This window comes from Labrus bergylta, chromosome 14 (assembly GCF_963930695.1).
Source record: "Labrus bergylta chromosome 14, fLabBer1.1, whole genome shotgun sequence".
NCBI lineage: Eukaryota > Metazoa > Chordata > Actinopteri > Labriformes > Labridae > Labrus > Labrus bergylta.
Window position 1 is genome coordinate 14,259,760 of NC_089208.1, and position 22,246 is coordinate 14,282,005.

Here is a 22,246-nt window from a genome sequence, read left to right on the forward strand (position 1 = left end):
TGAAAATCAACACCTGACGCGTAAATATCCTATTTAAAAAAAAATATATCTAACAGTACGACGCCTGAAAAATAATTGGACTACATTTCCCAGAACTCCAAGCTGTGTGTCATCAGCCAGGTACCGGCGTGGGTCTCCCTTGTCACACTGGAAACTACTTCTACTATTGCTTCTGTCTTTATTAAAGGATAGCTAACAGCCCGGGGAATTGGGTCAAAATGACGGTAGGGCCAATTATCTTATTAACATGTCTTTGAAGTATTCGATAATTGTTTACAGACAGCGAAAACGTTTTGTCTCTTACATTAACTTACATTAGCTATTAGCTAAGCAAGCTAACACAAGCTAGTTGTCGAGACAGCTGCAGAAATCCACTTGAAAGAAATCAGACTTGGCTGGTGCCGAGAAAGAATACAGATACTTTTTTTTTTAAATAGTTTATATTTTGTATCATAGTCCTGGCTATTTTATAATTAAACTAATTGCGTGTTATGCTATGTTGTTGTACTATTTTTTTTTTTCATATCTAATGAACTTACATTTTTATTCTTGAAGGAACGAAAAGGAACAGCGAAGTTGGACTTCTTAAGAAAGATTGAGCAAGAGATCCAGGAGAAATGGGAAAAGGAGAAGGCATTTGAGATAGATGCACCGACTACAGTTGGGGAAAGCACAAAGTGAGTATATGAAGAGATTTATAACTTTCTCAGGTATGTCAATAGTTGTTTCTGTGCTCCTAACACCTGTTTGTTTTGCAACCACAAACCCATAAAAAAAAAACAAGTTCAGCAACTGTGGAGGGAGCTCTGAACCTAAGTTGTGTGATACAGATGATGACACAACTTATGCATATAATACATTTTCATTCAGCTCCTTGTTTTCCTTTCAGCAAGAACAAGTACTTTGTCACATTCCCCTACCCATACATGAATGGCCGATTGCACCTGGGCCACACGTTCAGTCTGTCAAAGTGTGAGGTAAGTTCTTCTACTAAAGCAGTCAGAGATGAACCTTGAGTCATTTTTCAAGTCTTCGCTGATGATAGTTGTCTAAATGTTACTTCTTTTTTTTTTTCTATGTAGTTTGGTGTTGGATACCAGTCCCTGAAAGGAAAGAAATGCCTCTTCCCTTTTGGGCTTCACTGCACAGGAATGCCAATCAAAGTAAGTATTGTTTTTTTTTCCGTCAGTCACATTGTGTAAACAGAATTAATGACACCAAGAAGTTGAAAGTAAATTAAGATGTGATCATTTTTGTATGCATTGTTACAAAAAATCGTGTAGATTATTTTTTATGTGTTGGCATACTTCAAACACCTTGATCTTAACAAATATAACAATTGCAGAACTTTTTAATTAAACAGATATTGTATTCATCTATCAGTACTGCTTTTTGATTAATATTCTACTCTTATCAAAACAAAGCTTCATCAGCTCCCTCACACGCACTGCAACATTTTGCCTTTCTTCCTTTCTGTTCATTGGCATATTGTGTGCTTTAGGCCTGTGCAGACAAACTGAAGAGAGAGATGGAGCTGTACGGAAACCCTCCACAGTTTCCGGACGAGGATGAAGAAGAGAAAGAGAAGCCACAGACTTTTTCTGATGAAATCATCATCAAGGACAAAGCAAAGGGAAAGAAGGTCAGTATGGGGATGGATACTCCACTGAGTGATGGTCTTTCATCAACTTGAGTTTTAAACATACACGAGGGATGTTTGATTTACATCTACATTATCCACTCGCTTTTTAAAATCTCTCTCTTAGAGTAAAGCTGTCGCAAAATCGGGATCCTCCACTTTCCAGTGGGACATTATGAGATCTTTGGGCCTTAATGACAAGGAGATTTCCAAGTTCGCTCATGCTGAACACTGGCTCGAGTACTTCCCTCCTCTGGCCATCAAAGACCTCAAACAGATGGGCGTCAAGGTAACTAATGAAATTAATACAGCCCAAGCATAAACCTGTCATTGTTGAGCTTGTATTCATTTGTGTCTCTGACCTTTTAGTTCAGTGAAATATAATAAATACATCTATGCTTTAAATTTACATCACTTTAAAGAGTGCAGTAATATGAACTCATTAGCCTTTTTTATCATAATGTAATGGTCCCAACTACTTGAAAGTCTGTTTCAGGGTTATAAACTTGTCATAAACGGTCTTCATCTTGCTGTCATGTTTCTTTAGGTGGACTGGAGGCGTTCATTCATCACCACGGATGTTAACCCGTTTTATGACTCTTTCGTCAGGTGGCAGTTTGTCACACTGAAGGAGAGAAAAAAGATCAAGTTTGGCAAAAGGTGAGATGGTTAAAATGTATTTATGTAACTTGTGTGCTTTTTTTTTTTAGCATGTGTGAAAGAAAGAAGTGCCCCAAATTAAATAATATGTTAATGTATTGAACATAAGTAAAGCTGCAAAGGAATTGACTTGAATGAAAAATTTAAGAAGTCGGCAGAATTATGACATTTACATCTGCATTTTAGACTCAGGGAGATTGACATGATGATGAGGCAATACTTAGAATGTAATGTGTCTCACCCCAACTCCTTTGCAGGTACACCATCTACTCCCCCAAGGACGGACAGCCATGCATGGACCATGACAGGCAAACAGGAGAGGTACAATTACCCAATGTCATCATGTATCGATTGTGAAAAGCAAAATTAGGATTGTGTTCTCATAATTAAGCCACAATTTTCAGTCACGGATGACTTATTGTCCTGCATATAAACAAAACCTCACATTGACAACACTTGTGAGTGGGATAACTTGCGAAATTATTTAATGTAAAATCTTTCTATTTTGAAAAAAACTCCAGTTATGTATTTTTGAGAAGTCCGTTTTATAGATGTACGAGCACAAAATCAGTCCATCTCAGGAAACCTACGAAATCTTTCAAGTCTAAGAGCTGATTTTAGTCTCTTTCTTCTAACTTACATTTGTACTTCATCTGCAGGGAGTCGGACCTCAGGAGTACACGCTTATCAAGATGAAAATGGTTGAACCGTACACCGCAAAATTCAAGTCCAAAGTCTTTTACAGCAGGTAACAGGTGGAAAACACTGACTCTGATACTCTGATCCACCTTTTTTTTTTAATTCACTAAATATTAGTTTTGCATGCATGGACTGTAAACAAGGTACCAGCAATGCTAATGCTATCATTTTCACAGTGGCATGAAGGGCAAAAACATCTTCCTGGTGGCTGCTACAATGAGACCAGAGACTATGTTCGGTCAGACCAACTGCTGGGTGAGGCCCGACATGAAGTATATCGCCTTCGAGACGACCAGTGGAGACATCTTCATCTGTACCAGTAGGTCTGCCAGGAACATGTCGTACCAGGGCTTCACCAAAGAGAACGGAGTGGTTCCAGTGGTCATGGAAATACTGGGACAGGTACAGAGTTTGTTTCTTTTGCTTTTAGCTGCAAAAACATCCCAATTAAATGTTTTGGTTTTATATAAATGTGGCTCAAGGTTGCTGTAACATCAGCCATTGAGAATTTGAATTAAGCAGATTAGCAGTGTGAACATGTGTTGACCCCTGCTCTACATTTTTGTCTCCTTCTAGGACATCCTCGGCTGTGCCCTTAGTGCTCCCTTGACCTCCTATAAGATCATTTATGCTCTGCCCATGCTCACCATCAAGGAGGACAAAGGTAAGTCAGAAAGTCGGAGAAAGCTGCAGAGAGAAAAGTTTATTTAGAGGTCGTGTTTTTTTTGTTTTTTTTTAAGGGTTTCTCTAAAGGCAGATATTTGTCACGCTGTTTTTAAACGTGTTTTTCTTTACCAGCATTGCTCACGGCAGTCAGAATACCTTTGAGTGGGGGCACTAAACTCTCTTTTATTTTATTCTTGAGTTTGAGTGAAAAGTAGCTACTTGAAATGCATCCATTTTTAAAAAAGATATCTTTCTGTGTTTCAAATCAAGATAATTTATTCCTGCTCTTGTTGCTTTAGGTATTACCCCCAGCCAGAAATCTGCACTAAGCCTTATCCCTCATTCTTCCTCGTCTTAGATATGCATGGAGGGTTTATGGAGAAATAGTGGGGAGTCTCAAATTAGCCAAGGTCAAAATAGAATTTAGAAACATTCTGTTTTTTGATGTCAAAGGATGGAAGTAATGGCTGCTCTTTCGCCCTTTGGGAGATCATTTGTAAACATATAAAAGAGATGTTATAGCTCTCAGTGTGTTGCTGCTCTTAAAACTCTTCACGATCTGTTATTATAGACACTTTTGCTTGAGGTGTTCAGTTTTTGTCTCTGTTGTCATCTGCCTGGTTATGACTTTTTTGTAAGTAGGGCTGCCTCAATAAGAATTCAAAATCGATAACAGAAAATCTCCAGACGCCAGAGTGTCCTCCTGGTTTTAAATGTGACTTAAACCAGTGAGGAGCTTTGGTTGCACTCGACATTGAGCAGGTTTAATATGTTTATAATGCAGCTTGCCCTGGACTATAACTTAGAAAAATAGCACTAAATTTGTTTTCATAGATTTTAAGCAGTTTCTGTGTTTTCCTCAGGTACTGGGGTTGTCACCAGTGTACCTTCTGATTCTCCCGATGACATCGCTGCTCTCAGAGACATCAAAAAGAAACAGGTGAGGTCACAGACCTGTCAAACTAACATCCTTTTATGTCACCTTTCAAGCTTGTATGCATCAAATGAAGTCTGCTGCAGAGAAACAACACAGTAAACAGCACATCAGAAACTTTAAATGTATTGAAAAAAACCTTTGAATTGAAATTTCTAAAGCACAATATGCTGTGCTATTTGCTTATGTTCAGTTGCTCTACATTCCTTGTTCCCAAGTAAAATAAACATTAAAGAAATGTCTATTGTGTAAGCATGCATTTCATTTAGCAGTTTATGAATGTTTCTTTATTTTTGTAATCTGAAAGGCTCTGCGGGAGAAGTACGGCATTGAGGACAAGATGGTGTTGCCTTTTGAGCCGGTAAGCTGATCTGCCAACGCCAGATTTTATTCAAGGTTCATGGAACATATCAATCCTAGCAATTAGACCAACTCAGAAATGCTGAATGCAGCCTCAGTCAATGTGTTTGTATCTGTTTGTGCATGTCAGGTCCCTATCATCGAGATCCCAGGCTACGGGAATCTCTCTGCTCCTCTGGTGTGCGATGAGCTGAAGATCCAGAGCCAGAATGACAAGGAGAAGCTGGCTGAGGCCAAGGAGAAAGTCTACCTTAAAGGATTTTATGAAGGGGTGAGTCCCATTAATGGTTAATGAGGTAAATAAAAAGCAACCTAGGTCAGCATAATGCAGCCCCTCTGAAACCCCCCCCCTATGGATTGAATGTTAAGATTTGAAGCGTTTACAATTTATACTGCAGCTGCATACTGAAAGTGATTCAAAGCTTACGGCGGGACTAAAACATTTATAAACTGGCTATGGGCCACCCTGAATTTGTACCACACACACACACACACACACACACACACACACACACACACACACACAGCAGTGGGGTGAAAACTTTTTAAATCTTATTTTATATAACTCTTTTGTTCCCATCAGGACATTATATCACAAATCACATCAACATTTTCAATTCAGCTGTTGTGACTGACAGAATATTTCAAATTTGAATTACTTTAATGTTGACACAGCAGCATATCAAGCTGAGCATAATCCAAAAGTGTACACTGAGTATGTGTTCTCCATCTGAGCATTTCAAGTGTGAGTTCTATATTTATGTGTATCACTTCTTGTCTCAGATCATGCTGGTCGACGGCTTCAAGGGCCAGAAGGTCCAGGATGTCAAAAAACCCATCCAGAAGATGATGGTTGAGAGGGTAAGAAATACAACCTTGTACCTGCTGCATGGTGCATACACAAATAACATGCAGTAGAACTGTGAAAAACGTAGATTTTATTCACGATGTTTATCAAGACTGTGTGTTCCTCACTGTTTTTATATATAACTATATTTTATATATATTTTTTACATTATGCAGTCCTTAAAAATGACCTGTAATAATATTGCTCTCTACCAATCTCTCACAGGGTGAGGCCATGGTCTACATGGAGCCAGAAAAACAGGTCATGTCCCGCTCAGCTGATGAGTGTGTGGTGGCTCTCTGTGACCAGTGGTGGGTGAACTCAGATAGCAAAAACTTTATACTCAAATAAACCTTAAGTGTGTTATTCGGTAGAGAGAAGAAATGCTTTGCTCTTCTTCTTTTTTTTTTGATAAGCCATGTGCTAATGTTTCATGTGTTTTCCAGGTATTTGGACTATGGGGATGCAGAGTGGAAGCAGAAGGCACATGAAGCCCTAAAGCCTTTGGAGACGTAAGACACAATTCCCTCCCCCCCTGTTTTTACATGTGCAGTGTAATGTTTAATGTTTGGGGTTCCTGTGAAGGTCTAGACAATCAAGCATTGATTGTAGAAAGTGAATGCATTGCCTGTCATTAGTATTTGCAATAATAGTCCAAATTCAAAAAGATACATTAATTGATCTTTTACTTTTCTGCTCTCTTTTGCCTCACAGATTTTGCGAGGAGACCAGGAGAAACTTTGAGGCTACTCTGGCGTGGCTGCAGGAACATGCCTGCTCTCGTACCTACGGACTAGGTGAGCGTTCCCCTCTCTGGTTTGTGTTTGTGAGTGATTGTGTGAGGACTGCCTGGTTGCGGCTACAAAAATAATTGTCTTGTGTGTTCAGGTGGAAACATTCTGACACTGTGGTTTCTAGTCTATAGATGGAGACAGAGAACAGTCGATAAAGCCTCTCGCAGCAGTCTGCCTTTCTTTTCAACTGTCCTGGAATAGATACAGACTGAGGGCCAGCTGGCATACAGTACAGTGCAGGTCTGTCTGTTAGAGACTCCGTCTGTGCAAATACAAATAGAAGTTTTCTGACTATGAAGAGCAAGGTTTTGACTGTTAGGTGCCGGTTCTACAGATTGCCTTAACTTTCCTTAACTGTAGGAGAAAAATACTATGCAATGTCTCCCAATAAACAATGGCTATAGATCTAAAGATCAAATGTTAAAATGCAAAAAACATTTTCTTTAAATGAAGATAATATTGTTATTTTTAAGTCAAAATCAAATGAAAGTAAAAATGTTGTTTCCAAGAGTAGATGCTTTTTTGTTTATTTGATATGACGTGTAAACATTTCTCCTTGAATGTTGCACACATCTTTTATTTTTGTGGCTCATGAAAGTGAATTACTTGTGGAGCTCACACAACATTTTTTTTAAATATCCAAAGCTGTTATTGGATCATAAAGGAGGTTCACAGGAGAAACATAATCATGAGATTAGTGCATTGGAGGCTGCATATTTTCATCAATAGTCCCCCCCCCCCCCCCCCCCCCATACGCTTAGCCCTTTTAAATGATCAAATAATGTATGTGAGGAAATGTAGCAATTAAGGGAATGAAAAGTAAGTTAGTGTTGTGTGCCAAAGCAGAAGGTTAGCAAGATTACAGAATAAAGTGCATTACTTATTCTATTGTTGGAGTGATTTTATTTAGCACTAAGATGGAACCAGCTCTAAAAGACGGCAAAAGTAACAATAAGGATTTGTTAGCACAAATACACCCATTCTCTCTCTTTATAATTCAATGTCTCTTTCATCCTCTCTCTTGGATGTGCGTGTTTCTTTCTCGTTCTCACGATTTGTGGCAATGTGTGTGTGTGTGTGTCTGTCTGTGCGTGCCTCCTGGTTACCATAGGGACTCGGCTGCCTTGGGACGAGCAGTGGCTGATTGAGTCACTATCAGACTCCACCATCTACATGGCTTACTACACTGTAGCACACCTCCTCCAGGGAGGCGTGCTCAACGGGCAGGGAGCTTCACCACTGGGCATCAAGTATGGAAACAATACACACAAATGCACGCTACATAAAGACCCACTACACACACACACACACACACACACACACACACACACACACACACACACACACACACACACACACACACACACACACACACACACACACACACACTACAATTAATAAGGATTAAGCCTTAACTGATTGTCTCTGCTTCATGTTTTGCTGCCTCTCCTTCTCTTGTCCTTCTCATGCAGCTGTCGAACAAACCACCTGTGTGGTTCACCAGAGGGAGAAAAAAACTTCTCATTTAATTAATACTTTTGACATTGCACATGACAGGTGTTTCTTTTAAGAGTCCACAAAAGTTGATTTCATTCTCAGTGTTCATCTATTGAACAACAGCAAATTTAATATACACAACGTCCTCTCAAGGACAAATGCTCCCAGTTAAAAACTGTTTTAAGAAAATCAATGTATAGCTCAATACTCATTAAGTATCCCCTAATCTCTTCCTCCGCATGAGAAAAGGAAAGAGAAGTGAAACTCTGTCACACTGAGGCATTTAATCACTTCTTTTCACCTTGTTTCCACCCAATACATCCCCGGTTTTACCCTTCACACTTCTCGTCTCTGTTTTTTTGCCCAACAGGCCGGAGCAGATGACCAGAGAGGTGTGGGACTTTATCTTCTTTAAGACTTCTCCTTTCCCAAAGACCGATATCCCTAAAGAGCATCTGCAGAGGCTGAGGAGAGAGTTTGAGTACTGGTACCCTGTCGATGTCCGTGTGTCGGGCAAAGACCTGGTGCCAAACCACCTGTCCTACTACCTTTACAACCATGTGGCTATGTGGCCCAAAGACAGGTGAGTGTGCAGTATGTGATTGATCACTGCAGATAGTGGGAACAACAGAATGAGGAGCAAGACTGATGGCTTTGTAGTGTGATTTATTCAGGGGATTTAAGAGCTAAAGATGGAGTCTGTTTAGACAAAACATTGTAGAACAGAGATCGATTAGTGTACTTGTAGTTTTAGGAAGAGTGTTAACGTGGAATTACTATATCAGCAAAAATGTCGGATAGAAACATTGATGCCACTTTCATGACTGTACAGTGAATGTAAACCTACTGCAAGCATTAAACATAGTTTATCATGCCATCCAGAAACATGCAGATCGGAAGAATGATTCAAATCCTGACTGTAAAAAACTATGTCCAGGGTTGAGTTAGGCTATCTTATTTACAGATCCTTATCATGAACTGTTCGCTCAATAACTACAACGAAGTCTGTGGCATGATCCATACTTTACCTGAATTCCTGTTCCACACCTAGCACAGCGATAACAATCACTTGGAGCACAATAGTTCCCCATCACCAGTGTAGGACATAGCACTTAACAAACTCCCCTTTCTGCCCGATTTGATTTTGAACTTCGACTGTAATGTTGTATATGTACTTTGAGGGAAATCTTACATGTTAATATGACAATACATTACCCTTGTTTTCTCTTCCCTCTAAATTGTGTTTGTATTGTGATTTAATTTTTGTTGAACTCTTGCACAGACTGTTTTGTAATTAAAACACAACCCTGGAATGCAGAACTTTGTGTCAAACCACTTTTCAATACATTTAATTGGTGTTCTTCCTTTTGGTTAGGTTCAGGTCACTGTATTGTACCCATAGTTACATTTGTCTGCAGGGAGAGTCACATGTACTGAATGAAGCACAGACAATACACAAAACATAAAACGTGCAAATGCATGGTACATTGGTACATGGGTAAAAGTGGGGAAGTTTGCCGATTCCAATCGTACAATTTGATAGACATGTTGATCCGTCAAAGTTATAGAGCTTAGAATGTTAAAATAGATAATTAATAAATAAATAAATGAACCATTAAGCAGCATGACATCAGCTTCCTAGCTCTCTGTACATACATACAAGACCTTTATGAACCAACAACCACATCAAGCAGTTATTATAAATTATACGGATGAGTCAGAAGTGGAAAATATGCCCAATAATGTAATCATAATAACAAGTAATACATCCCCTAAATCCATTTTCTGCTTCAACATCTCATTTAAAAAGCTTGAGCTGCAGTCTTGAACGACCTCAACTTGTTATACTGATGATACTCATGAACTTCATATTAACCCACACATCGTTTGGTCCACAGTGGGAAATGGCCACAGGCAGTGCGAGCCAATGGCCATCTGCTCCTGAACTCTGATAAGGTGTGTCAGATATCTGATTGTTGTATTTACCAGTGAAAATCACACTAATGAATATTTCTACAGATTTGCTAACGATATTACCATTGTTATATTTAGCGGCTGACCTTTTGTAATACCAATGTGTCAGTAATTACCTTGTGTTTGATGCTGATACTTTGAGTGCGTGCTGTTTATTTACACAGGCTTTGACCTGATGGTTGTGCTTTGTAAGGGATTTGTGTAGGAGGTTTCGCTTGAAAGATTCTGCCCGCTAACATCTGTTGTCTCTCTTTTTTTATTTTTATTTTTTTACCAGATGTCTAAATCAACTGGAAACTTCCTCACTCTCACCGAGGCCATTCAGAAGTTTTCAGCAGATGGTACACTCTTCTGATTCTTCTTCTTCTTCTTCTTCTTCTTTTTCTTGATTCTTGATGTATCTCCCGCCTGTGTTCTGTTTTTTTACCTTTCACTCTTGTCCTCTCTCAACATCTCTGTCATGTTTTATTGAAATGTGGAGAAACCCATCAGGTGTCATCTAGACTAGATTGCAATGTGTTTCTATAGTCCATGGATCATTAACCTTGATTAGATTATCAGCATCTTTTTTTTCCCTCGCAGTGAAGATAATAAGAGAACGCCCCATCTTTCTATGATAGGTGAGGTGTTGATATTTGGATTGCTAAGCTAGTGAATGCTACAGATCTGTTATGTTGGTCTGTAAGTAATGAGTTTCTGTTTAATTATTTATGATTAATACTTTAATCAAACTGTTACCTGTAAGGCTGCATACACTCAGCATGATCTTTCTACAAGGAGCAATGCATTAATGTCCAGGAGCTTTTTGATCTTAGTTGAAAGTAAGTGTACCAATCAATCATTAAATATCCTGTATTTATCGGATAGTGCTTCTGGTGTTCTATTGGATAGTGCAACCCATCGAGATGTGTTACCATGCAGCTCTGTGCAGTACAGGTAGCATTATTTGATAGGGGCCATTGGTCTATCGAGATAGGCTTCCTCCAAAATGTTAAATAAATGTTTTATTAGAGAGCATCAAAACATGCTTCACAGTTCCTCACAGTGCAAATGCAACGAGTAGTGGTGTTTAAAAGTGATCCTGCACTGGTGGCATAATTTGATCGGGGATAATTGTCCATGGAGATAAGCTTCCCTGAAACCTTTCTACTAGAAACTTGCTCCCCATATTGTGACGATGCATATGGAGTGAGCGGTTTAATTAAGTTATTTTGTTCTGCTAGCATTATTTCATAGGGGATACTCAAAGCCTCTGCTATCATTTCGTGCGATGGTAATATTTTAAGACAAGGCAGCACATCTCAACGGAATACCAGAGAGGCAGCAGCTCATGTTGGTCTCTCCACAGAAAGAAAAAAAAAATGCAGAGGAAAGAGAGAAGTATAGGCTCTCAAATAAAAAATTTACAGGAACATGTGGGCAAGAATCATCCGAGAAGACCAAGAAAGAGACTAGATGTAAAGTCAGTGCAGGGAACTTGTTTTTTTTAAAGTTATGTAAGACTTCGGATAGGAAATTCATAAGTTACTTAAGATGTGATTTATGATGTGTGGCCATTGTTAACAATATCACAATACATGGATTCTGTTGTATTTGACATTGTGTTGTAGTCAAGACCACATTAACCGAGACCGAGACATTGACTAGAGTGCGCAGAGACCGAGGCAAGACCAAGACCATAAATATCACTGATAAATCCTCATCTTGTATCTTGCATCTGGTGACTCACGTAGACCGTAACACCAGGGAGACCAATTTCTCTTTTTGTTTTCTTTCTTTTGTTTTCTCGCTGTGCTTCTTTGGCCAATTTACTTCCCTTCATGTTTCCCTCATTCGTGTCCTAAGTGCCACTGTGTGTGAAGTCGTGACGTGCTAACCTCGTGATTAAAATTGGCCGGAAATTCTGTTTAGAGCAAAACATTTTTAAATGAAAACATTGATATTTGACACCAGTAACACAGATTTATTGCTGATTTGATTTTTTGTGCGACCCTTATTTATGGAAAAAAAAAACGATAGTTTGGGGGGAACTCTTTGCATTTAATAATAATTAATGACTATTCATTTTAGGGGAATTTGAGTCTTGTGATGTTCATGTCCCAAAGGTAATATGAATTTGTGTCTATGTTGATTTGATGCGGTTGGGACATAGATGCACTCTGCCTTCCTGTTTACCCTCAGGATAAGTCAATACATCCTTTAGTTGTTTCTTTTTTTCTTGTTGTTATTGTTACCCTGTGTTTTTGTGTTCTGAACAACCTGAATAATAGATAAATGTGCCTGTTGTGCCTCTAGAAGATATCCTGTCATGAGAGTAAAGAACTGACAGCAAATAGATGTATTAAGTTGACTTCCTTTCCAAACGCTTGGAGTGATGCCTGCTGGGAATTTGAAGTTTTCTCAGACTGCTGCCTCCACACTTCACTTAGGTGTTGAAGTGTTTTGACGTTGAAAAATGAGCGCTCGGTTCAGTGTTGGGACATGTATACATGGTGTTTGAGCAAATTAAACAAGTTGTCTGTGATCTTTGAAGCATTGGCCACACAAGGCTTTTTCTCAAACTACAACACGTTGCATCTGCAGGGTTGATGCTTGAATTCTCCACATTCCCTCTTCCAGGTATGCGTCTTGCTCTGGCCGATGCAGGAGACACAGTGGAGGACGCCAACTTTGTTGAGACTATGGCTGACGCTGGAATCCTCCGCCTTTACACCTGGGTGGAGTGGGTGAAGGAGATGATTGCCAACCAGAACAACCTGAGGACGGGACCTGCAGACACTATTAATGATCGGGTCTTTGCCAGGTAAATGCAGGAATAAAAGAAGACAGGATGGAAATGTTGGCATTCTTTGATAATGATTCTGTGACTAAAATTGTTGATACGTTTTCAAACAACTTATTGATGTAATGTACCATTTCTATTCATCTTTACCCATTATTTAGCACTGGTCCAATATATGAGCTTACTTAAAGGTTATGTATGAAGTGGCCAGTTGGCACCGAAAGGCAAGAAACAAAATCAAGCAGCTAAAAGTGTGCCAGTCCTTCATAGTTTGGGCAGTTCTCTTATTTGATCTTGACCTTTTTGAACCTGTAATTAACTGTGCTTAAATGTTAATAATCCACTGACCTGGCAGACTCATTTTGTGTGTTTTGTTTACTGTACAGCGAAATGAATGCAGGCATCTTAAAGACGGAGCAGCACTATGACAGAATGATGTACAAAGAGGCTCTCAAGAGTGGCTTCTTTGAGTTCCAGGTAAATAAAATGAGCTTTTATGAAGAAATATTAAAAGGTCAATGCAGTGCGTCAGTAAAAGCAATGATGCCTATCATCGTCCCGCAGCATTAAATGTGACTATTTTATGGATACTGCATGGACAAATCAAACAGAAGAAGGAACATATATTGACTGAGGATTCAAATGCCATCTTGAGCATGGGAATTGTGTGTTTGGGAGAGTTCTAATCACATTGACAAATGAAATGAGCTACATAAATCTTAGAAATTGTGTGTATGTGTGTGTGCAGGCAGCCAAAGATAAGTATCGTGAGCTGGCTATCGAGGGCATGCACAGAGAGCTCGTCTTCAAGTTCATTGAGAAACAAACTCTGCTATTAGCGCCCATCTGCCCACACCTCTGTGAATACACCTGGAGTCTGCTCGGAAAGGTAAGAAACTTAGAATTGTCCCCATAGTGTGTGATTCATGTTGCTTGTGTTCTCTGACTGCAGGTTATATAACAACTTTTGTGTTAATCTTCGCTGCATTCTTTCAAGTAAAATTAAAAAAAGGTAACGTCTATAAAACAACCACTTCATGTCAGTTTGCTGTAGTGCTGTTCACACTGCTCATTTGCGTGAAAATGCCACAAAGGCCCGTGTCCACCCAGCGTGTTTTCTGGGCAGAAAAGTGCTGGCTGTGACCTCGGAAATGTTTGCATGAGAATAAAAGCTGCACCTCCGTTCTGTCATGATGACAAGAGTCAAACGGCCACTGTATGACCGACACTGCTCTGTTGCTTTGTGCTGTATGTTTGTTATTTGAGATAGTTTTTACCCCAGCAGTGATGGAGCTAAGATGATATGGGTACAAGACATGATCCATATTCGGCAAAAATACGGGGATTATCATATATTTGGAAAAAGAGCGCCGGTGATGTAATCAGCACCTTTCTGAAAAAACAAAAGCGCTCTCTGCAAATTGAGAACAGTTGGGGAAAAAAAGATGCTGGCGCTGGACACAGGGCCTTAAGTTCACACGTATTCCCTTTTCTGCTCATGTTCTCCATGAGTTTGTATTCACACCAGGGGCCTCTTTTTCTCATCGGAATACGAGGAATAAACACAATGTTGTATGCTCCAAACGGCGCAGAGAGCAAGAAATATATTTAACACTTGAATTTATTAATATGAAGGAGTGCTCCTGCTACAGAGTGGGTTGTTTTGGTTGTTGCTTAGCAACAATAAAGGTCCCCACAACTCTGCTCATGTGTGCAGCACAGCTAGCTAAACAGCTAAGAGGCACTCAGTGGACACAGAGGGACACACATTAGTCTAGGATTCTTAACCACTTGTTATGGTGTGTGACTATCTTTATTATGAGAATGGTGTGACCTCTGGCTGTGTAGTTAATAGGATTCAAGACCTCCTGTGTACTTGGAAATGTTTTTTTTTTTTCAACAACACCTTTCGAAAACAACACATTAGCAGTCCTTCCCATTCACTCATCTGCTATTTTTTAAATCCCCTCTCTCTCCCTCTTTGATAGGCTGGTTCTCTGAGGAAGGCATCATGGCCTGTGGCGGGTCCAGTTGATGAGATTCTGATCCGTTCCTCCCAGTACCTGATGGAGACGGCGCATGACCTCCGTCTGAGGTTCAAAGCTTATATGCAGCCTCCCAAAAACAAAGTAAGAAATGTGCCTAGGCTGTTTCATAACATACTTCACTGCCACTAACCTTACCTGCTATATTTGCTTTTTTGTAAATTTGAAAATCAATATTGATTGAAATATTGAACGTTTTCTTTAAGTAGTTTGAATGAAGTCCTGCACTTGTCTCAAAGTGCATTAGGGGTATTAATTAAATCAGCGGCAGCTTTGTGTCACAGTCTTTCTCCCTAAGGTGTTGTTTAACAGTTTTGTGGGTGTTTGATGGGAAGCACAGTGAGGCAGAAAATAACAAAAACAACATAATAAGAAGCGTGAAATATCAGGCAGTTCGCTGAGAGCAGCCTTGGTGTTTAGTAGTAAAAATCTGAATCCACTTAGAAAAGTTTACAGGATTTCAAAACACTTATCAAACCATGATATGAATTTTCAGATGAAGTTGAGAACTAGAACGATTACCTGATCGCTAATCAGCTCATCAAATCAATTCATTTTCTGATTTGGCCTTGATAAAATAGTGGGGAAAAAAACACCTTATCAGCTATAAAATAATAACCTTCTTTCTGGCTATGATGGTTTCTTTAAAGACAGGGTGCAACATATTTCTATTTAAAGTTTTATCTTTACATTCATAGCTCAGTTTCACAGATCCTGTGTAAAGCACGGGCACAAAATAGAAGTAGAGGTTGTCTTATGCTGTAAAGAAAAGCTTAATAAATAAAAGTTGACTTAACCTGGTTGTAATACGTAAAGCAGTAAGTCTGTGTTATGTGCAGAGCATGGAAGCTAGCCTGCTGTTACTTTCCTGTTAGTTTGGCACTTCGATAAGTGGCTGTTGGCAGCTTAGACAAAAGCAAAACAAGTATTGACACGTTCGGAGACAGCCAGTATCTCACGCTTCCCGACTGCTGTTATTGATTTGCTGCAAATGTTTTGTTGGGAGTGAAGCAAGCTGGAGGGACGATGGAAAAAGAGGAGAAAAGGAAAGAGAGACAAAAGGTTGTTTTGAATGCTAGATGAAAGAATAATTTAATCATTTGTATTAGTGTTGACACATTAAAGGATGTATGACTTGACTCTGTATAGGTTTTCTCTTTGCACAGTATATCTGCCAGGCAGCTTTATAATAGTATTAATTATTTTATATTATTTATACAGTCCCATCAAGACTCGTTTGTGGAAATGCACTTTAAGTCGTGCTCACAGTACAGGACTAGAGTAGACATGACAGCTGTCAACTAGAATAAGTTAACAGATCCCCATCTTCTTTTCAGAAGATGACACACACACACACACACACACACACACACACACACACACACACACACACACACACACACACACACACACACAAACATTGCTTCTTTAATAATCCAGGCACAGATTGCTTCACATATAGGTCACCAGCCTCCAATGTCCCCTCACTGTAGCCAATGAATTAAAGACCATCAAAGTATTTGGTACTTGACTGTATGGATAAATGAGATTAATCTGAATTGCTCCCTTTATTTTATGCCGTTCTTCCTCCAACAGAAAGGTGACTCAAAACCCCCAGCCAAGCCCTCCCACTGCACCATCTATGTTGCCAAGAGTTACCCTCCATGGCAGCACAGTGCCTTATCCCTGCTCGGGAAGCACTACAAGGTGAGAAACCAACACATACATGTACTAACCTATGTTTCAAGTACCATCCTATAGGGATATAGGCTCCCTGTAACCCAAAACTGTTCTCCTTGAACTGTGCTGGGAGAATACGTCATGCCTGTATCTCCCAGGATGCATTGGCAGATTCTTTGCTGCATTTCATTTGGTGTATAATGTGGCTCAGATATATGTGGCTAGTTATCTGAGTAGGGCAAAAACAGTGTAGTTTTTTTTCCTTTTCTAAAAAGTTCTCATATTTTGGGATGCCTCTTCTGCTGTTGAAAGTGGAGCTACTTGCAATACAAGCTTCACGATACTTGTCAAATGTCTGCACTGATGCTGAAGGAACGTTGTATTTTGCAGCTGCATTCAACTGCATCCCAGACGATCAGAAAACACCTGCAGCCTTTTTATCTCACTGTATCCCTGATGCAGATACATAAAGATATGGTTGACCATTGACAAACAATCTCTTTGTTAGATCACACAAGTTATTTTTTGGTTTTCTGCATGTGTCTCCCTGTCTCTACACTTTTTTTTTGTCTTTGTGTCTGTCCAGAGCAACAACGGGGCCCTTCCAGACAACAAAGTGATAGCAAACGAGTTGGGAGCCCTTCCAGAACTCAAGAAGTACATGAAGAGAGTCATGCCTTTTGTGGCTATGATAAAGGTAAAACTGACCGAAGTAGCAGGGACTTTCTAGTTTCATTTTTGCAGAGCACATGCTGTCCCCTCTCCATCCGTCTATACCTCTGCTATTGGTAATAGAGCGATGTATTAATGTATGCAGATTTTTTGTATTATAAATGTTTCATTTCTAACTTAGTACACCTCATAGAGTTTTTTTCATAGTTTGTTTTTGTGCACAGCTCTGCTTCTGTTTGCTATAAAGTGTGTTTTAGTAATTCTGCAGAAAGATTGCCGTCATCATCATCAGAAGGTGCCGCTGTCTTCCTCTTTTGTGTTGAACAATGACAAAACTGTAGCCCATACCAAGAAGAGTTTTGCATTGAAGTTCAAAAGAAATTTCATGAATACGTGGCGTGCAGATGTGTTTGTATCGATTTGAAGGAGAACAAAACAAACTTCTGACAGGCTGTCTCGGCTTGTGCCTTTGTGTACTTGCTATGTTTTTTTTCCCCCATCAATATGCAGGCTGCATGTCTATACATTTTTCTCCACAACACTTACTACTACCTTTTATATTTCTTCAGCTTTGCGTTCAGATTATATGAAATTCCAGAAAAACTGCATAACTTTTGGAAGAGATTATACACAGCTAAGCACCAGGATGATTTAAATAATTGTTTCTGCTACAGCACGCTGGGTTTGAGGTCAAGTTGAAGATAAACGATCAGAAACCGGGTGCTTATTAAATCTTTGTTGGGCTCCAAGAACTAATCAAGATGTTTCTGTCTCTGCAGTATCGAAAAGAGACTAATAAATAGTCATGATCAGCTTTGTGTCCGTCCAAGTTGTTTTTTTCTCTCTTTATCTCTCTCAAGCTGTTCTTTCAGCTTCGAGTTGTTTTCTCTTCTAGCTCTCCTTTTTTGATGGTTTGTTTTAGCACATTTGTCCACAAAGGTTTCTGGTCCTCAATAATCCCATGGCGGCAGCATCGGCATAACAATGAGTTTTTTGCGTGATGCTGAATTAAAAATATGAACCATGACTTCTTCAGAAGGTGGATGAAACATTGTGTTTGCTCGTTTTGACTTGTAATTGTAGCAAATTAAAAACTTTAGTATGCTGCTTTCTTGTTTATTCCTGATGTTTTAAGATGATTTAATCATTTGTGTACAGCTTTAACTTTGTGTGCTATCTTCTGTTTTGCTTTGCGTTCTGTAGGAGAACCTGGAGAAGAATGGCCCTAGGGTCTTGGATCTGGAGCTGGAGTTTGATGAGCGGGCAGTTCTGATGGAGAACCTGGTCTACTTGACCAACTCTCTAGAGGTTTGTTTGATTATCCAACAATATTTAAATTAGACATTCCATTTAAAGATGACCTCACTCAAAAGCTTCTGTTCAAGTCTGAGGGGTATTCAGTTTTGTTAGCTAGAGATCCATCCATCCATCCATTATCTATACCGCTTTTTCCTGTTTGGGGTCACAGGGAGGCTGGAGCCGATCCCAGCTGTCATTGGCCGAGAGGTGTGATACGATGGAAGCGATTAGTGATCAGAATTCAAATGATAAAGCTTATTTGAAAGTTAAAATGCATTAACAGAAATGCTTTTTAATTTTCAGAATATGGGAGTATTATTTGACTCAAAAATAAAATGATGACTAATTTATCTAATTTGAATTTTAGTTTTCAACTTCAAACATGCGTTTCCTGCACCGTCCACACTTTCCGCGCAGGAAAGTGACGTCAGACTTCAGCTCCCAGGCAGAACCATAGGCACAACGCGCAGTACGATGGGTGGCTGGGTGCATCTTTAACGCTAGGGCAGACTTTAGTTCACACTGTGATACAGGTGGCGATCGGAGTGGTTTTTTAAGCGCACACTGAACTTTCAGCAAGCATGACGCAGCAGCTTTATAACCCGAGCTGCCAAGTCTCACGCACGACACCATGCCCACTATCTCTGACCGTGAGAGTCACTCAATTAAGCATCTTCACGCCGTGAAATTCACACAGACGTGTCCTAAAACCGGTTTATTGATAGATTATAGATCACTCTCTTCTCTGCTTAACTTAGTTACATTAAAAAAATGAATTTTCTGTTTCAAATAATCTCTCCAGCTCTGTACACAAAGTTTCAATGTCTCTCCTCCTCTGTGCGTAATGGCACACACTCTCCCTCTCGACTGACTGTGTTACTGTATTTTCATTTTAAAATTAGCTTTATCATTTGAATTCTGATCACTAATCGCTTCCATATGATACACCCTGGACTGGTCACCAGTCAATCCCAGGGTTGACATATAGAGACAGACAAGTCGCCACACACACATTCACACTTAAAGTGCAATTTAGAGTCACTAATTAACCTAACCAGCATGTCTTTGGTCTGTGGGAGGAAACCGGAGGCCCTGTCCAAGAATGATTTTTAATATCAGAAAGATACTGAGCAAGTTCACTTGAGTTATATGTGTTAGCCGAGCTGTAACAACATTTTGCTTCACTACTTCTGCAGAAGTCAAAGTCAGGCAATCCTCGGCTCGCTTGTCATCCTGAAAAGCCCTTAATACTTTTGTCTGCACAGAGGCTTCCCCTCGTCAAATACCCTAGATAACCTAGATACTGAAGTGAAACCAGCGTAGATTCACCAACAGAAATGTAGAACAAGAAACTTATACCATGATCCGATTCCCACATTTCCAATACTTTAAACCCAGAGATATGCTGCTATACGGAAGTTGTAATCATACAAAATAATGTGTCACAATCTATGAATGAAAGTCTCTCTTTTAAGACAGAAACACTGCTACAAGGATGATCACAGGAGAAGATCATGACGTCTCTGTGGACATGTTGGCCCTCCTTCCTGTGTCTTACATGTTACTTTACCTGATTCTTTGTGTGATCTCAAACTGAAAAACTAATCCTTGCAGGGATAAGACATTTGGCATGTCTTATCCCTGCAGGAACCTGGATAAAACCACCAGTTTTTGTAAGAGTGCATGCCAAACACACTTGAATACCCACTATCTTGACTCATCAGCGGATAATCGTTCTCTTTCCCTTCATTCCTCCTTTGTAGCTGGAACAGATAGACGTCCTGTTTGCATCTGAGGCTGACGACAAAGTGAAGGAGGACTGTTGCCCAGGGAAACCATTCAGTGTGTTCAGAACAGAGGTAAAAATAAAAAATTGTGTTTGTAAAGGAATGACATCAGACACTTTGTGAGCCAACTATTTATCATCTTTTACGCCAACTTTTTTTCCTGTGTTTGCATATTTTTAGTATGTTTTAGTGTCTTGTGCTCCTTCTCTGGGAGTGTTTGTGCGTTCTTAATGAATAAAAGTCGCCTGTGCGCTCAAACAGAAAATTAAATTATGTATTTGTGCATTTGTGTCTTCTCAGCCTGGAGTGAGTGTTTCCCTGGTCAACCCACAGCCAGCCAATGGCCTGTTTTCCACAAATGTTGACATCCGCCAGGGAGACAGCAGAGACAGCGTCGTCCGGAGGCTCGCCAAGGTCAACAGACTCATCAAAGGTTAGTGAATGAATGAACATACAGCTAAAAATGACCCACCCTCTTAAGGAACCCACAATGTCCCAAAGAGGATAAAACATATTAACTCAGATTACTGTCTGTTAGAACCTGTATTCATCCTCTTTTTATTGCCCTATCATTGTGTCACCTTCATGTGGCTCCCCTCCAACAGATCTGTCCAGAGTGAAGCTGATGAGGTACGAGGACCCAGTGCTGGGGCCTCGCCGGGTGCCCGTCCTGGGACATGAAGAACGGGGCAAACTGCAGATTTCCACCAAATCTGTCTTCAATGTCAATCTAGAGGAGAAGAAGGTCACTCTGGCTGACAACGGCCTCAGTGTGGACATCGGGGACACCCTGGTTTATCTCGTTCAATAGAGAAACATTCACTCTCACAAGAACTAACACACAAAGGCACATGGGGACACATTCAGTAGTGAATCCTCTGTGAAAGGTTTTAACTCATCATGAAATGTTACAACAAAGTGGATTGTTTTTGACAAAAAAAAGCCATAAAACAATGACTCAAACGTATTATGTTTTTTGTTGTAATTTGTGTTTCTGAATGACAACATTTGCTCTCTGACTTTGCATAGTGTTATATTTCAGAAACACACGTTGTTGTTTTTGTTTTGTTGACTTTCACTGCTGAATGTGATCTAGGGGAATATTTGAGCTAATGGGACCTTAAAAGTTTGCATTTATCTTCCATTTAAACATTAAATTGCAGTACATTCAGCTATGGTCTTAAAGAAATTGAGATGGTTCAAGGTTTTATTATGGTATTATTCTAAGGCAACTGGGTCTAATACATTTCTTTAATAGTTTGGGGGAAAATTACAACTTTAAAAATTATCCAAAATATCTGTAGGATTTGGGTTTGCGACATTACAACCGATTTAATGTTCTATTCTTGTCTTTGTCATCTATCGTTTAATTTTTGTCATTTGTCTCCATGTGTCGCTTGTCTTCTGTCATATAATTCACAATAAATAAGCAACTATCTGTCAAAGAGGCTTTGGAATAAAGATTTGTTTTTTTCTTCAAACGACAAACATTTTCTGTCCTTCTTTGCTGGCCTCCCTTTTTTTTTATGCATTTCTCTTGCATTTCTGTTGTTTTCATTTAGATGATATTGCGTCTGCTGTGTTGTTACAACATTGAAGGTGAAGCATATGGTTCCCTTATGTTTTCTTAGCCTGTCAGACTGCTTTCCAATTTTCTGTCTATGTATGATTCTTGTCTGACTTGTGTTTTTGCCAGAGAAATAATAAAAACAGATGAAATACTCTGCCTCCCTGGTTCCAGTCTCTCTGCTCTATCTTGTTTATTTCTTCTGGGGACATAAATAAAAGAATACTGGTTCCCAGAAGGATAAGACCCATCTCAGGAGTGTGTCATGGTTTTGACAAAGTTGTTCTAGCTTCACCCCGTTAGGGCAGATAGTGACAATAATCTTTCCCAGTGGACAGTCTTCT

The 22,246-nt window shown here is 39.6% G+C and overlaps 1 protein-coding gene across 1 annotated transcript; it reads left to right on the plus strand.

Moving 5' to 3' along the window:
- The first annotated feature begins 69 nt into the window (after positions 1 to 69).
- On the plus strand, positions 70 to 22,071 carry lars1 (leucyl-tRNA synthetase 1). Its single transcript, XM_020649441.3, has 32 exons — positions 70 to 224; positions 556 to 677; positions 890 to 977; positions 1,083 to 1,163; positions 1,502 to 1,642; positions 1,767 to 1,928; positions 2,187 to 2,299; positions 2,557 to 2,620; positions 2,959 to 3,047; positions 3,175 to 3,400; positions 3,575 to 3,662; positions 4,528 to 4,604; positions 4,906 to 4,959; positions 5,089 to 5,229; positions 5,742 to 5,819; positions 6,031 to 6,116; positions 6,252 to 6,317; positions 6,520 to 6,602; positions 7,711 to 7,849; positions 8,467 to 8,679; positions 9,995 to 10,052; positions 10,348 to 10,411; positions 12,690 to 12,873; positions 13,239 to 13,329; positions 13,601 to 13,741; positions 14,841 to 14,981; positions 16,494 to 16,604; positions 17,164 to 17,274; positions 18,453 to 18,557; positions 20,312 to 20,407; positions 20,636 to 20,768; positions 20,941 to 22,071. Exons 1-32 carry the CDS (start codon positions 219 to 221, stop codon positions 21,144 to 21,146), a joined length of 3,558 nt encoding a protein of 1,185 aa, XP_020505097.2. The 5' UTR covers positions 70 to 218; the 3' UTR covers positions 21,147 to 22,071.
- The last annotated feature ends 175 nt before the right edge of the window (positions 22,072 to 22,246 follow it).

Coding starts and splice junctions, on each gene's coding strand:
- lars1 (XM_020649441.3), top strand. Junction 3,663..4,527: donor CACCATCAAGGAGGACAAAG/GTAAGTCAGAAA, acceptor TGTTTTCCTCAG/GTACTGGGGTTGTCACCAGT. Junction 12,874..13,238: donor AATGATCGGGTCTTTGCCAG/GTAAATGCAGGA, acceptor TTTACTGTACAG/CGAAATGAATGCAGGCATCT.